The 16,382-nt window shown below is 50.4% G+C and overlaps 5 protein-coding genes across 5 annotated transcripts; 2 read left to right on the forward strand and 3 right to left on the reverse strand.

The window, feature by feature from the left end:
- Positions 1-1,310: 1,310 nt before the first annotated feature.
- Positions 1,311-2,081, reverse strand: CTRU02_211379 (transposase; the record flags this gene model as incomplete). The annotated part of the gene is made up of 1 exon (XM_070205622.1): positions 1,311-2,081. The coding sequence occupies one exon, from the start codon at positions 2,079-2,081 to the stop codon at positions 1,311-1,313; it is 771 nt and encodes a 256-aa protein (XP_070060865.1).
- Positions 2,082-2,207: 126 nt separating this feature from the next.
- On the reverse strand, positions 2,208-2,942 carry CTRU02_211380 (transposase; the record flags this gene model as incomplete). Its single annotated transcript, XM_070205623.1, has 2 exons — positions 2,208-2,363; positions 2,421-2,942. The coding sequence occupies 2 exons, from the start codon at positions 2,940-2,942 to the stop codon at positions 2,208-2,210; spliced, it is 678 nt and encodes a 225-aa protein (XP_070060866.1).
- A 913-nt stretch (positions 2,943-3,855) lies between these two features.
- CTRU02_211381 (set domain protein) lies at positions 3,856-5,256 on the reverse strand (the record flags this gene model as incomplete). The annotated part of the gene is made up of 1 exon (XM_036720403.1): positions 3,856-5,256. One exon carries the CDS (start codon positions 5,254-5,256, stop codon positions 3,856-3,858), a length of 1,401 nt encoding a protein of 466 aa, XP_036588146.1.
- Positions 5,257-7,641: 2,385 nt separating this feature from the next.
- On the forward strand, positions 7,642-8,847 carry CTRU02_211382 (methyltransferase domain-containing protein; the record flags this gene model as incomplete). Its single annotated transcript, XM_036720404.1, has 3 exons — positions 7,642-8,022; positions 8,135-8,328; positions 8,397-8,847. 3 exons carry the CDS (start codon positions 7,642-7,644, stop codon positions 8,845-8,847), a joined length of 1,026 nt encoding a protein of 341 aa, XP_036588147.1.
- A 4,279-nt stretch (positions 8,848-13,126) lies between these two features.
- Positions 13,127-15,725, forward strand: CTRU02_211383 (trehalose synthase; the record flags this gene model as incomplete). The annotated part of the gene is made up of 5 exons (XM_036720405.1): positions 13,127-13,243; positions 13,297-13,682; positions 13,754-14,034; positions 14,105-14,307; positions 14,544-15,725. 5 exons carry the CDS (start codon positions 13,127-13,129, stop codon positions 15,723-15,725), a joined length of 2,169 nt encoding a protein of 722 aa, XP_036588148.1.
- Between the last annotated feature and the right edge of the window lie 657 nt (positions 15,726-16,382).

Raw genomic sequence — 16,382 nt, forward strand, 5'->3', positions numbered from 1 at the left:
TCGTGCATGTTTGCATCGGATTTCGGCAGTTGGTAAATCGTGGTGTCAACTACCGAATTCACAGAACATGCAATTTTCTGTAATCATGCAGAAGTTTCCTTCATCGGCATCTAAATTCCAAACAAATTTCCAGTAGCCTCTGAGCAATCGGCCTTGATGTTGTCCTCGGCACCCGTGTTCCATCCGCGACTCATGCGGTTGCAGGCACCATTTTACAAGATGACCCTGTAGAGTAAGCTCGACCACATGACCAGGTAATGCGGATGGGCTTCCGATCAGCCAGGCATGTGTGGTTGGCCGCGATCCAGTCCAATGGGCCGCTGCGTAGACGAAGCAAGATTGTGACTGACTCAAGGGAGATAACTCAACCGGCATGCGGGGTCAAGGTTACAACGTGCTTTTATTGAGATAGCTCCAAGTAGTACCATCCCGGATAGGGAGTCTTTGATATCAGACGAAAGCTACGCACGTGTTTTGATTTGAGCACAGGCGTTTTCTCTCCCACAATTTTAACTCCAAAGCAACTAGCTCATCGTCCTACTTATCGTTCTAGTGCAGGAACATCGGATCCAAGTGGTTAAAGTTTCACAATGTCAGTTTCTTCGTCTTCTAGAACATCTTGGTCGAACATGACATCGGACAACAAGATTTCCATCATATCCAAGCATTTACCATGAGCGAAAAGGCATCACGAAACAATTCGAGCGTGTTTGACTGCCGATATGAATGTAGACATGCTCCTTGTCGAGTGTAGTGTCATCCTCAAGATCGCGAAGGCCGGCAACAACCATGAGCCTCATAAGTTAGCCGGCTGACTTTTTTTATTAAAAGGCTCTGAGGCTAATGATCGAGAACCAACGCAATGCCATGTTTCCTAGTTTAAACTCTAAGTCCAGTGTTGTGTTGCAAGCAAAATTTATCGGATAAATATTCGAACCGGTGCTTTTGAATTTGCACATAGTCTTTGTGAAGTGGCTCAAAAGTCTGCCAACAGAATTTTTCGATGCCAAACAGAAGGTTCGGGAAAGGTGTACACCATGGTGTCAATTGCATTCTTTCTGTCATCGTCGCGTGCTGAGGCGCAGTCATGTTCGTCTTGATTTAATATTAGCTATGTGCTAGACACCTTTTCGTCGCATTTTGGAACCAGCTCAGTGCTTGGCAAAGCCTTGAGTGTCGACACGCCAAGACATCCATAGTCGGGTCACGCTCATGCACTGGATATAACGTCGCACACCCACTTCTCGCACACCCCCACATTTCGCACACCCATAAATTGGGTCATCATGAGGTATTCATCAACTTCATAACTATAAGTCTGATTCGTCTCCTGCAACTGTGATACTATCGCCAGTTTTAATAGGTAATTCAGGCTCGCTAGATTCATCTGAGCTATCCTCAATTTCGCCAGCCTCAATTTGGGCTTTGTGAATTGCCTCAATGTTGGCAAACTTCGAATTTGGGCTCATTTGGACCTTACGCCGCTTCCGTACCATTCCAGCCTCAACTTCTGCTTCCAACATTGCAATCTTCTTCTCTGCTGTAGCCAATTGATAGTCCTTTTCATCAAATCCCTTTTGAACCTTCCGAAACAACAGTCGCTGCGTTTGCTGATCTTTATCCAACTTGCTGAATAAGCTAAGTTGATCATATAGATCAACTGTCTTCTTGGGCGTTGACCAGGCTACTATGGATGTAGCAGATGCCCAGTTTTCGTCTTTTCCACCATCAGAGGCCCTCATAGGCGTAGAATAGCCTGGCTTTGAGGGCTTGGAAGCATTCTCAAGCAGTAGAGGGCTCATGAGCGGTCGAGCTATCGAAATGGGCCATAGTCCTGTTGCTTTCCAGCCGCTTCTGATATTCTTGCTTGAAAATGCCATCTGGCGTGCTTTTCCATAGCAGGTAAGAAAGTTCCGTTTGCCTACAACTGTAGAATCGTTGTGTTGAATGAGGTATCCAAGCTCTTTTCGATAGGTCGCCTTGAGAGGCCCAAAGACTGCTTGGTCTAGAGGTTGGAGAACGTGGGATGTATGTGGCGGTAGGAAAAGGAGATATATCTTGTGTTTATAACAGAGATACATAAATTCTGTTGTTTCATGACTGCCATGACCGTCTAGGATCAATAGTCTCTGCTCAGAGGGATGATCAGGCTTAGTCAGAGGGATAAAGATGTTCTCAAGCCATTCCACAGCTGTAGAGTCTGAAGTCTAGCCATTCTCAGTTGCTGTGAACTTCCAACCACTGTAAATATCACGTTTATGGATATCAAGAGGAAACCATTGTTGTTGAACCGATTTCCCTCGATAAATAACAAGTGGAGGAAGCGCCTGACCAGTTGCAGAGACACACTCAAGCATAGTTGTCCAAGCCCGAGACCCAGGCTGTTTTTTTCGCATTGATGAGCTTTCTGATGATCCCAGTACTAAGCCATTTGATCCTCTGCCTTCTAGGATACCAGTTTCATCCATGTTATAGCGATGATGTGGTTTGATCGCCTTGATCTCTGGAAGGGCGAGTTGTTGAAACCATTGCCTGATTACATTAGTTGAGGCCCCATTGACACGCTTAGAATCGATGGCTCTAGCTCTATGAACCTTGATTGATGGATTTCTCTTAATAAAGAACTGAATCCAGTTTCTCCCAAGTGGCTGGGTAGTGCCTCTGATGTCTAGGATTCGCTGGGCAAATTCCTTGAGTTGTTGATGTGTTGGCGGCAGCCCTAACGCCGCCTGGATACGCACCCATTCAGCTAAGTGACTTTCCTGTGCTGGAGATAGCTTCTGGAAGCTAGAGAAAGCTACATTTCTTGCCTGTGAACCCTTTAATCGAGACTGGAGGGTTGATGGTGGAATTCCAGCATCATGAGCTGCCTTTCGGACACTCTGCCCACTTGCAACTGCATTGAGAGCTTGATTGACTTCTGTTTCCGTATACTGGCCCATTAAGCGTATAAGAGTAACTATTCAAAGAATTATAATAATCGCTGTAAAAGTGGTGAAGATATTAAAGAATGTTGAAGAGGGTAAAATTCTACATGAGCGATTTATGGGTGTGCGAAATGTGGGGGTGTGCGAGAAGTGGGTGTGCGACGTTAGTAAGGTGCGTGGCAGGTTGCTTTCCAACAGGAACGTTTATCGAGTAGATTAACATAGACGCTCTGGGTGCCCTCGATTTGTTCTAATGTTGAAACAAGTGATTTCTCGACACTGTTTTGATATCTACAACGCCAAAAGGGGGCAATGTACGCCTTACCGAAACCTATTCAACATCACATATAACGACGATGGTAACGGGCGTATTTTACCCCCACCTTTGCTTCAAACTTGTATGGACTAGATCTCGTGCGATTTCCGGACATCCGGAGATACATTTTGCCAAATGGCATAGTAGTATACACGGCAACTTTGTCATATAATAATGGTTCGCGCGGATAACCCCGTCTGGACTTCCGTCCGCTGGCAATGTAAAAAGGTGCGACGTCCCATACACGGAAGCAACCTAAACCAATAGCACTTGTATAAAGACCGTGTGGAACAAGAATAAAGTGCATGGAGCATCTTAGGCCGTTTCGGCGTTTAATGTAAGGGAAGTCAGCAAGAATGTCACATCAGACACACCAATATAACTTCAACTATTCCGTTTCGGTGTTAGATTGGCCGGACTTCTTTCCGCATCATGCTTTTAAGACGTCCGTTTGATGAACTGGAAATTTCAATTTCTCCAGCCGGGCCGACGACAAACTTCCCGTCCTACGACTAGCAAACGATTGGTCAATCCGGCAAGATCTCTAAAGGTTTCCAGCTTCACGGAGTTATTATCGGATGCGTAATGCAAAAAGGATATGGAAAATGATTCTCAAGCATTCTCCTCGTGCATGCCCATCGATTCTAGTACATTCATGAGTACCTTCCTGCACTGCCTCCTGTAGTGATATGCCATGAGCTGATTCTGTGTCGCTTCCGACTCATCTAGTTCAAATTCAGACTGATCCAGACGTTCCAGCTCCTGGAAGATTTTATGCTGGATAATCGCGACGGTCTGTTCCAGGAGCGGCCTGGAAGCTACAGGGACCTGGCCCGTCAAGACCGCCTTCAGGCGTTCCAAATCCGCACTTGACGAGTCAACGACATCTTCTGGAACGGGAATCATCTCTTCTCTTTGCTCATCCGTTGTTTGGGCTTGGATGAGCTCCCAAACCATTGTATCCTGCACGTGCTTAAAAGCGGGCAAGATCTTGCTAGCATCGAGGTCCTGCAACATGGACAGAGACCGAACGGCTACAGAACTCGGATCTGTTACGGGCCGGAGCGAAATAAGGTAATCTCTTGGCTTCGCTCCTATGCCCGTTTCGGCCTGCTGACTCGCGCCTCGTCGCTGGACATGAACGTAGTCGTTGTGCAGAGCCTCTGATTCAGGGATCCGAAAGCCGTAAGCGAGCATCAGTTCGGCGTTAGTCTTGGTGCTACCATAGTTGTTAAAGACCTGGTCCTTGGGGCCGTAGGTGTCCAGTGTGCGCAGTGCGCAGGTGTCCCCGGCGTTCTCCGGGTGCTCCCATGAGATCTTGGCCAAGGGAGAATGATTGCCCACGTCGAACAGGGGAAGTAGGAGGGAAAAGTCATCAACACCACACCCCTCTGGCAGATTAAGTGTGCGCTGTCTTTTAGCGGGTATCACCAGGGAGGGACGGAAGCTCCGACTGGTGAAGATAGAATAGGCCCAGTGGTACAGGAGGCGTGTGTACTCTTTTCGGGCTGAGTCATCGCCGAAGGCGGCAATGGCATGCTTGTATTCGGCCTTTAGGCGGGCCTTGATCTCGGAGATGGCGACATGGACATTGGTGTCCTCCAACAGCTCAATGTCATCAGAGGGCCAGAGTGGAGGGAGGGTCCAAGACTGAAGGTGTTCTGGCTGAGGGAGGGTTCGGATGTAGGGGTACCAAAACGAGGCCTTGCCGAGAAGGTACTGATTAATCAGGAAGAAGCGGCTAATAACATGCGGAGGAACGCTTTCGAGGAATGATGGGGGGAACGGCGTAGTGGACTCGTCGTGACGGAAGCCTGGGCTAGGTGTGGTGGTGGTGTTGAGATAGGATAGCGTCAGATTGAGAGAGCAGGTGACGACCGTGGCACCGGGCTTAACGTCGGCTCCATCAGGGGATACACGGAATGAATTGCCGGTCTTTGGGTCGTTGTAGATTTCGACCGAGGGGTGAAGACAAGCTCCATGGGATTTCGCCCAGGCTATTAGCTCATCCATCGTGGCGGTTCAGCCAAGGGTGTATGTGGTACCTCAATGGCGGTGAACTCCGAATCAAGACACCGTCCGTCGTGGAATGCAAATGACTCCGTTTGTTGATTCAAACCCTTCGAGTCTTAGTTTTATAAGCAGCAGTTGAGTGAGTGTGTCTGAACTAGCGATTGACGTTGAAATTTTTCAAACTGGTTCACCTTTGCTGGTGCGGGGTAAAATCAAGGTGAATGTGGGGTTGTAGCTGTTCACCGAGACAAAGTGACGCTAATAGTGGGGGAGAAGAAACAGATCACTAGAAACTTCAGCCCAGCAGTTCAAGACCCCCCCCCCCCCCCAACACACTGGTGCCAAATCCATCCCTGTAGGGTTGCCTTTAGCCTGCCGCTGACGTTCGCCGAACCATTGGTATGATCATGCTCAATGTCTTGGCTGGACTTGGAGCTCGCGTAATAGTTACTAGTGTTAGTGGCGAACGCTGGTACAATTAAAGCGTTAGTCTAGGCTCGATAAACGCTATACTTCCTGACTTAAAATGGATGATGAAGGAGACTGTTGAGGCCGTCCATTAGCTCCCTGCGGGTTCGGCGAGACAGTAAATCTAGATTGTTCGATTCGGGGTGCGACTTGTTGGAACATGAGAGAAGCCGAATAAGCTTTGAGTTAAGGCATGCTGGTGAGACAAGAACATTGCTGGGGGTTATTATGAGGGAGCAGCCAAGTGAATCTACGGCTTTTTCTATTTACTCATCAAATCTGTTACCAGTAGCGTGAGTTCCATGTTAGCGGGTATCGTATGGGGATTTGTGCCTATTTTTCTGTATCGGCTGATGATCATAATGTTTACCTGAGCAACAAGTAACAAGCTGCTTCGATCGTACCTTGAAGCTGCCAGAGAGTCAAAAAGAAGATATGCAAGAGTAAACATCTAGTCGGCTCATAAGCGAAAAACTGATCAAAAGGAAAGGAAGGCAAGTAATTACAAGTAAAAAGAGTGAGGAGCAACTTGAGGGTATCATCACCGGTTCTATTGGATGCAGGTACGCTTTCATTCTGGCGTTTACATTAACATTCAATTTAAACCAAGGTTAAGCGTGTATATCTGGCAAATACTGTAAAAAAAGATCTCATAGTAGGTTCATTTACTCGCCCAGACCTGAGCCCGCGTCGCTTGACGGATTGTTCTATTTTAGACGCTAGTATGAAGTTGCATATGCCGTCACGCCTAGCGATTCCACAAGCTAAAGTTTTCAGTCCTTGCCATCCACATTTAATTCTCAATAGTCATGCAAAATATGAAATCAACCTCACAATCAAATCATAGAGTGGAGGCTAAAGTAACAGCGAGGCTGCTAGGACGCAGCTTGCTATTATTTGCTCAGGGTCTCCTCAATCGACAAATCCCCATAAAAACTATCAAAATGCCCTCATCCAATGATCCCCGCCCGGCACCCTCGAAACTCGCCATGCCACCGCCATTCTCAATTCAGAATCCGGCCCGGGTCCTCACGGCCCCACTTACGTCCGACCAACCCGTTAACCCGGCCGGCCACCTCCCTCATAAACCATCAAGCGTTCCGGCATTGCGTTGTGTCTCAGCGCGCCGCCGATCGCCGATCTGTCGAATCGGCCCCACAACAACTTCGAAAATGCATTTTCAAGGCAAATTTTCAGCATGGGGTAGCTTAGCGGTTTAAGTCGTCGCAGCATGCAGGGTATCTGCTGCAGGACGCAAGGGGATGAGACGGAGAAAACCCATGCGGCACGCGAGCGAGGGAGCGACTGGTAATCTTCGAGAAGTGACCAAGCTGCTGGTCATTTTGTGACAAATGCTTTAGAAGAGTGGAATGTGAGGTAAACTGGACATCGGGGGTCATTCCAACTGGATGTAATGGATGCCAAAGGTGTGTTGCACAGCAGCAGACGCCAAGAGCTGGTCCACTGACCGACACCTTGGGCTCTTTCAGACTCTTAGAGTACCTATTCAGCGTAATCGGTCTGATCCCAATCAGATGTTGTTTTCGAAAATTTGAACGGTCGCTGTGACGTGACGTGCCTGTCTCTACCTCCACACGCAGTGACGAATACAACAACACAACGGGTAGACCCGTTGTCGAATATGCAGTTCGTTGTAGTTTCGTTTCTTTGTTACTCCGTCACCGCCATTAGATTGGCGCTTTACCCGAGGAACTGTGGCTCGGGGGTTCATGGTACCCCTGGTTTTAGCAGGGATATTGGGTTATCGCTGGGGGGCCTTAAATACCAGACGAGACCCTCCTCCGACATCAACGTCTCCCGTTTCATTGCCATTCCGCAAAACTAAATGCCAAGCTCACTGGAAGAGCGCCGAGGCCCACGTGAGAAGACTTGGAATCCAACAATTCGGACGTAATAATGGCCCAACAGTGGTCCGCTACAATGACCCGGACTTTGAACTCGGCAGCGGACCCCGCTGACCCCGCAGGGCAACCAACCCCCAACGCAGACGAGATGATAGAGGCTTCGGACGACGGCTACGAGACCGCCTCGGCACGTAGCGTACCCTCGTTCGACGGCACAATGTCGCTCTCCGCAAGCGTGCGCGACTATGCCTTTGAAAACGACAGGAGGTATCATAGATACCGCGAGGGCCGGTATCACTTTCCTAACGACGACCCAGAGCAGCAGCGCGAGTACATAAAGCACATCATCATGACCAGCCTACTAGGCGGTGAACTTTTTCAGGCGCCGTTGAAAACCCCGCAAAAAGTGTTGGATGTCGGGACGGGGACGGGAGTATGGGCTGTGGACAGTGCGTTTCGCCTTTCGATATGCTATGCAATGGTTCCAACGGGATGGTGCCAAAAGAATGCTGACAGGGCGGGTTTGATGACCATTGGGTGACAAGTATCCGGGAGCCGCCGTCGTTGGAAACGACCTCAGCCCGATATGGCCGGACTGGGTGCCGCCGAACACAAAGTTTGTCGTGGACGACGCCGAGGCCGAGTGGTATTACGAACGGGATTCGTACGACCTTATCCGGTTAGGTAACATGGCGCCTTCAATACATGACTGGCCGAAGCTTTTGGAGTCTGCATATAAGTAAGTTTCTCTTGGCTTCCTTTTAGCCGCTTTCTGGAAGTAAAACGAACGCTTTTGACAAAAAACAGAACGCTTAAGCCAGGAGGCTGGATCGAACTACAGGAGATGCGCTGGGTATACGGGTGCGACGATGGGACGATTCCCAATGACTATGCGCCAGTAACGATGGTAGAGAATATCAAAGAAGGCCTGGCGAGGTTTGGGATTGATATGAATGCGGCAGAACAGAATCCTGGTCGCGTTGAGGCTGCCGGGTTTGTGAACGTCCTGCATCAGGTGAAAAAGGTGCCCGTTGGCAGATGGCCGAGGAATAAGTTTCTAAGAACTATCGGTCTTTATACGCTGAGTGTTATTTATGACGGCCTTCATGCCATTACTATAGGACCCTTCACGAGGGGATTGGGGTGGACAGCCGATCAGGTTGAGAGGTTCTTGGTCCAAGTGCGGAAAGACCTGATGGATCCATCCGTCCATTCGTACGTATATTTTCACGCCCTTTCGGGCCAAAAGCCTCTGTGAACTGGTCAAATCATTTACTGGTGTGCTCTGAAAGTCATAGTGGGTTGCCATTAATGTTTCACGAGCTTTCTGAGTTTGAAGATCCACATGTGGTTCTATTCATGGGTTTTCAGCATCAAGTGTAAGTTTCTAAGCTGCGACGAGGTCGAATCAAAGTTGACAGATAGGCATGGGGCAAACACCTGACACTTGTTACCAATTGCTACTAGCTAAAGAACGTGAAAGACTCCCTTGAATAAGACTACTCGCTGGATGTTCAAGGTCAAGGATAGGTGCTTGTACGATTAGTGGTTTCCAGCTAAACAGGTGCAGTGGAAATAAAGCTGTAAGTTAGAAAGAACACAAACACGCATTCAATACATGCTTCGAGAAAAGGGATAAGTAGGTAGGCTTGTGGTCAGCTGGTATCATGCTGGCCTTCCAAGAGTCAATTCGAACGTAGGCGGTGGCATACTCTAGGCGGGCTGTACCACATGCAAATAACAAGAAATACATGACTTCTTCCTATGGATTTGTACTATCGTACATGTCTCAAGCGATCGCATCCAACTTGCGCTTTGCGCAACCGATAAGAGGTGGCGTTGTTCACACTGGAGATACCCCACGCCAGAAGACGGGCTGACCTCGGTGAAGCCAACTGTTGGGTCGACCCCACGCCAAAAGATTTGGGGGTCGCGACACAACTTGAAAGGCTCAAAGTTAGAACCGAGTAGCGAGTTAGCATGATCTGAGGAAAATTGGGGAAAGCAACTCATGCGCAGAAGTGACCAGTCGTTTTAGATACGCAGCCATCGTATGATATCGACCATGACCAAGACTTCCGTGCCAGCCAGCTGCTCTCTACAGTGGCATGAATCTAGCCACTTCTGGTGAGTTGCAGCTGATCTGTTAACCCTGGAAGGTCGATGTTCCATGCTCTTCACCGCGGTTTTTTGAAGCGTAATTCCATAGCTGGCGAAAACAGCTGAGATACTGCCGTATTATAGTGAACATTTGGATGGCCCATTTTGCCTTCTGCACATCTTCATCAGGCGTAGGTATCAATTGTTTAGAAACAGGATGCTAAACTCCTCATCGTGAAGTCCTTACTGTCAGGTGGTCCAGGTTCACAACACCCGGATGGTCTACGGGGCGCTATAAGCACTTTAGGATTGCCTGTCGGTATGCGCAGTTTAAGAAGAAAAAGAAAGATGATAAGGGGAGAAAAGAAGCGACAAAAGCAAGAAGTAAAAGACCATGAGAAGCTCAAATCCATGCACGGAGACGGGGTCTGTTATGTTGCGCTGAGCTGCATGGCGGGGTAGCATCCACGAGGGCGGCAGCGGAGCTGTCACCGCACATCCATTGTTTACTTTTGAGTCGACTGGAGTGATTTGGAGGGTACAAGTATAGCAGACCAGTCGTGCCCGACGGGTGTGTCATGGAAGTGGGCATGACAAACTATCCTTCGATGGATGGCTGAGAGACAATGCCTTGTTCGTATCAGCGTCACTTGATCGATCAGCTTTTCGTGCTTCTCAGCAGATTGCGTGTAAGCATCTGTGCAGACTGATGGGCGACCAACACAACCAAGGCAAGGTCCTGCCCTGTGTTGCGCTGTGGCCAATGTCCCCGCAGCAAGCCCCTGGATCCGAGAACCACGTTACACAGTGGGCCAGAAGAAGCCGCTGCTGTTGCCGCAGCGGCGAAGGACCGAAGATTGCGTCGAGGCTACCCAGACACGAATTTGCTGCTAGCTGGGGTACAGCTCGGGCTGGGCGTGGCCTCACATGATACTCCACCTCGGTGTGTTGAAATAATTGAGACAGTGCGTTTATAACGGCTGGAGCAAGTTAAACAGAGGGCGGGTGATACAACATGGCTTCTAGTAGGCCAGATCAGTTCTGAAATTTACTCAAATGACAAGATTTTCCTTCGAAAAGCAGAGAGCAGCGAATGGTTGAGCACTGCTGCGGTGGCCAAAAAAATCATTTCCGTCATCGTACAGTTGAAAATCTCGAGGAGCCGATCCCGGCGCTCACGGCTTTTGCCCAGAGATATTCGTGTGGCATCATCAATCTCGCGTCGACAGAAGAGGGTGGGGTTGGAAAGGAGGGCTGCCGGCAGCCGTAATGCGGCGGCATGGTGAAATTGAGCTGGGCTCAGGGCCGGATGGGGGGTTAGACATGGCTCTGGACAGTGTATGCCGGTCGCTCGGGTCTGGAGGCATCCTCGTAACCGGATGGCGGGTGGTAGAGAGCCGTGGTCCAGTAGGGAGTGTTTCCAGGGCCTTGACAGCAGAGTGGCGTTCTCCCCCACGATTCCCAGGATTGAGAAGCAGCAGAGCCGAGTGGGTTGTCTGCTCACCGACAATTACAGTGAGCGACCGAGACCATTCATGATGGAGGAAGTAACTAGTGGTGTGTCGACTTGCATAGTCGGTCGATTGTCCAGTGTCGTCTCTGGTTGTAACATCGTGGGTGTTGAGCACAGCGGCGAGCAACAGGGTGTCATGCGTTGCCAATGTTAGGTGAGGTGCAGCCGGCGAGACGCGCTGGTGTACACCGCATTTTTGATTCAAGGGTATAGCAAGAAAGCAGGGGGTAATTGGAATTAAGGAGGATCTGAGAAGGCTGACATTGTAGGACGGAATGGTTGAAGCTGGAGCTGGAAAGAATTGGTTAGTAGACAATGTGTACAGGGAGAAAGACCGTACAGAGATAGTATCGGCACGCTGAGAACTGAGAACTGCTGGCTGTACTGTGGCGCAGAGAGGCAGAGACGCCAAGACCCGTTAGTGGGGCCGCTGTTCGCATGGCGGCCGGTACAGGTGGGTTAGTGGTTGAAGGAGGCGCCTCATGAGGGGGGAAGGCACCTTCCCTGCAGTCAGCGAAAAGTTCACACTACCTACACGAGGGGCGAGCTGAAACGGGAAAGGGAAGGTAAGAATGACAATAAACGGGACCACTTACTTCCAGACTTGCCGGGTTCCCCACGCGCACCAAGAGGGGCGAGGCGCCTTCCTTTCGAATTGCGGCGATGCAATGCGGCGGCGTGCAGGCTGCCTGCTGCAACGGCGCAAATAGTGCAATAGTCTAATTTGTAGTGCCAATGATAAACAGAAAGAGGGAGAGGGAGAGGGGAAAACCAAAATAGGAGGGGACTGGGGAACAAGCCAAAAAAAAAAAAAAAAAAAAAAAGTGTGATGGCATCAACAAAGTGCTCATCAAAGTGTTCTTGCTGCATCTCAAAATATTCCAGGAGACCCCCCCAAGATACAAGTTGTGTAACCCCGTGGCTTCCGGGATATGAGCTCAACAGCATGAGGTCCGGCACAGCTCAACAGCCAACCAAATACCGAATATGGAAAGGAATTACGCACAGGGTATACGGAAATTAGGAAGCTGCCCACTGTGTCACTGTTGCTACCCCGCGGGATGGACTTTCCTGCACAGCTCTAGCCCTCTATGCGTCCGTTACCACAAGGCAGGCGGGCAGGCAGGGCCTTTCCTGCTAGTCCTGTTGTCTGACCTCACTGTGACCTCGACAAGATCCAACCTAGACCTTGCCCTTTCCACAATCCGGCCCCTCCTTATCGTTACCCGTCCCGTTTAAGCTACTACCGGTCAGGGAAGGGCCCTTCTCCTTTCGACTCCTTTTCTTTCCTAGGTGGATGAATAGATACCTTACCCTGTCTGAAGTACAATGGTCGTGCTCTTTCTTGCGTTAACAGCTAGGACCCAGTCAACGTAGCACCTTCTCATTGAAATGTCCCGTTTTTTTGATAAACGGATGGTCCAAGCTCTAATTGCTTCTGCTTCCACCATTGACTGAATCTCCTGTCCGTCTGCGCAAATACGGCAGGATCGTCCCATAGTCGTTGTCTGCACCTGGTCGGGCACCTCACCACTTGCTTGCCATTGCTTCTTTCTATCCTTGCTTAGGCCTGCTGGTGTTGTCTTTCCTGCCACGTTCATTCGTTTTCCAGGGTCTCCTCACCTTAGAGTCCTGCCTGACCTCACACCGGTGTGAACAAACTTGCCCTCATCATACCCCCCTCCCTCCCTCCCTCCTTCCCACCCTCATCTAGTAGCCAGTTTTCAAGCACAAAACCCTCGGGACCCCTCTTTCAGATTCTCGTTCTTCTTTTCTTTCCCTCCTCATCATCTCCCAAGCTCGAAGCTCTACGAACTGATTTGCGTAGACGACGCTTTTGAGCTTTCAGACTCACTGAGTAGTTTGTTCGATTCCACTTCAACTTCACACCACACATAACAACACATCGGTTGAAGCCGTCATCATGCCTACCCAACCCAAGCAGCCGGGACGTCAGTTCTCGCTGGGCACTTCTGCCCATCGCAAGAGGCAGATGAGCACCATGCACGAGCAGGGTAATGCTTTTGGCCCAGCTTTGACTGTAAGTGGAACATGCTTTTCTCGCTCAAAAGCTTTTCGTTAATGCTAGTATAGACTCTCTACTGTGGTATCTCTGCTGTCTTCTCCGACTCTCACACTGCCGTTGTGGCCCTTGCCATCCACGACACGGTCTACCTCATCGACTTCACCGTCAAGCACATCAACCTCGACGACCCAACCCAGACAGGCAACGATGCCATTGCCGACTACGTCATCAACACCCTCGAGGGCTACGAGCACGAGAACTTCTCCAAGTTCATTGGCGCCGGCTTGCCCACCACTCTGAAGTACATGAGCCCTAATTTGTGCTCCCGCCTTTGGCTCGAGCTTGACATCGTCCCCGTCGTCTTGCGCCCTGATGATGAGCACAAGGAGAAGAGCTTTTGGGACATCAAGCGAGTTGACGAGCAGGCCGATTCGATGGCCCGCAAGTGCATCATGTAAGTTGCTCAACCTGCATCTACCCCAGTCACTCATCCGGCGGATCCCGTCACTGACAACACTACCCCAGGAACTTTGGCCCCTCCCTGGTGCCCCTCCTTCAGGTTGGCTTCAGGGGTGTCGTTCAGACCGATGCTGGATTCCGCGTGCAGCTCAACACGATCCAAAACCACAAGGACACGTGCGGTGCTGCGACTTGGGATGCTACGATGCACTACGCCAAGAAGCTTCGCGACAACAAGATCAAGGTCGCTTTCTTCAGCAGTACCCCCCAAGGTGGTGGCGTGGCCCTGATGCGACACGCTCTTGTCAGGTTTGCGCGTCTCATTGGTGTTGACCTGACTTGGTATGGTACGTTTTCCTGCTTTGAGATTTGCCCGCTTTGCTGTCAGAAATCGTATGAAACTGACATCATAGCCAGTCCCCAAGCCAAGGCCCGGCGTATTCAGGGTCACCAAGAACATCCACAACATTCTCCAGGGTGTCAGCCACCCCGACCAGCGCATCTCGGCCGAAGAAAAACAGTCCATCATTGACTGGATTACGGACAATGCAAACCGTTACTGGCTGTCCGAGGGAGGCCCTCTGCGTCCTCCTGAGGAGGGTGGTGCTGATGTTGTCATGGTGAGTTCTCCAATTCCCGCCCTACCCCGCGGGCGACCCGTTACTGTCTCCAAATGTCACTCGCCCCACCCACTTCCAGAGCTACCCCTCCATGGGTGCATTCAAAGTGGAATGATTCTCCACATGAGCTCTTCTGTCGGGTTGACCCCACCACCCGACAATGCGGCTTGTGCAGCTCTCGACATCCAAGGTGTCTGACAGGAACTCTGCTGACCATCCCTGTGCACCACAAACAGATTGATGACCCGCAAATGCCTGGCTTGATCCCCTTGATCAAGAAGATTACTCCGGACCGTCCCGTTCTCTACCGATCTCACATTCAGATCCGCAGCGACTTGACCGCGAAGCCCGGTTCTCCTCAGGAAGACATTTGGAACTTCCTGTGGAGCAACATTCAATATGCCGACATGTTCATCAGCCATCCCATTCCCATTTTCGTCCCCCATACCGTTCCTCGTGAGAAGGTTGTTTACTTCCCGGCCACCACTGATTGGCTTGATGGCTTGAACAAGCCTCTCAACAGATGGGATACTGGTTACTATGGTCATATCTACAACAACGCCTGCCGCAACCAGAGGATGACTGAGCTCGAATGGCCCGCCCGCAAGTACATCGTGCAGGTGGCCCGTTTTGATCCGTCCAAGGGAATTCCTACCGTCATTGACTCCTATGCCGAGTTCCGGCGTCTGATGGAACAGGCGGGTAACACTGACATCCCCCAGCTTGTCGTCTGCGGCAATGGTTCAGTTGATGACCCCGATGCCAGCATGATCTACGACCAGACCATGAGCCAGCTTGAGAAGCACTACCCCCACCTCATCAAGGACTGCAGCATCATGCGTCTGGAGCCCAATGACCAGCTTCTCAACACTGTGATCGCCAACGCCCATGTTGTCCTCCAGCTCTCGACCCGTGAGGGCTTTGAGGTCAAGGTTTCCGAGGCGCTCCACGCCGGACGTCCCGTTATCGCTACTCGGGCTGGAGGCATTCCTCTCCAGGTTAAGGAGAACGTCAACGGCTACCTGGTCGAGCCAGGTGACTACAAGGCTGTTGCTGGTCACCTCGTGAACCTCTTCACTGATGACGAGTTGCACAAGAAGATGAGCTACGAGGCCGCTAATGGTGTAAGTGATGAAGTGGGCACTGTTGGCAATGCTTTGGGCTGGTTCTACCTCGCTGCCAAGTGGGCTGAGGTCGGCGTTAGGACCGGTCTGCGGGGCGATGAGAAATGGGTCAATGACATGGCCAGAGAAGAGGCTGGAAAGCCTTACATCCAGAGCGAGAACCGCCTCCCACGTCACTTTACACAGAAGAAGGACATTCCCATTGTCTCTGGAAAGAGCAACGGCCAGAATGGACAGAATGGGCAAAACGGCCAGAATGGCAAGAATGGCGAGAATGGTGAGAATGGCTCATGAGGAATGCAGCAGTTTTTGATGGCAACGCAATGTTTATGGTTGATGACTTTGGGACATGGTATATTATGAGAAAAGTGTTTCAGGGGGGGCGTGTTAGACTGCGAGATACACGGTTGCTAGAGTACCTTGGCCTCATTGTCTGTGCCTGAATCGATATCCCCACTTTGTGTTTCAATCGCGTGGTCTTTTGTTTTATCTTGACGTTTGTGGTGCTGGTGATGAAGAAATGAATCTGATTGATGGGGCCCAGCAGTGCAGTGGCAAGTAAGCTGTTGGTTAAGGCAGGTGATTAGTGGCAACGAGTCACGCCATCCTTTTTAGGCAACTTAACCCAATCAGGCAAAACGCATAACCACACCAATTTGTACATTTCGATCAAGAAGTCCTTTCGCACCCGATGTTTCGTACGACTGGACAAAGGGTTTTAGGGATTTCCTACCGCTCACCAGGCGGTACTGGGATAGTCCCAGTTGACAGCAAGTGACAGGTTAGGTACCGGTCTCCGACGACTTTGCCTACACATACCCCGGTCGGTCGTCGGCCATTCGGACTTTTCTTCCATTGCAACAGCTTCAGTCTCACCGCGAATCAGTCATTCTTGGCCAGCCGCGCGTACCGGGTCCCCCGTTTGGGGGTGGCATTGATCCTCCTGGTTGA

This window comes from Colletotrichum truncatum, assembly GCF_014235925.2.
Source record: "Colletotrichum truncatum strain CMES1059 chromosome Unknown Contig_0007, whole genome shotgun sequence".
NCBI lineage: Eukaryota > Fungi > Ascomycota > Sordariomycetes > Glomerellales > Glomerellaceae > Colletotrichum > Colletotrichum truncatum.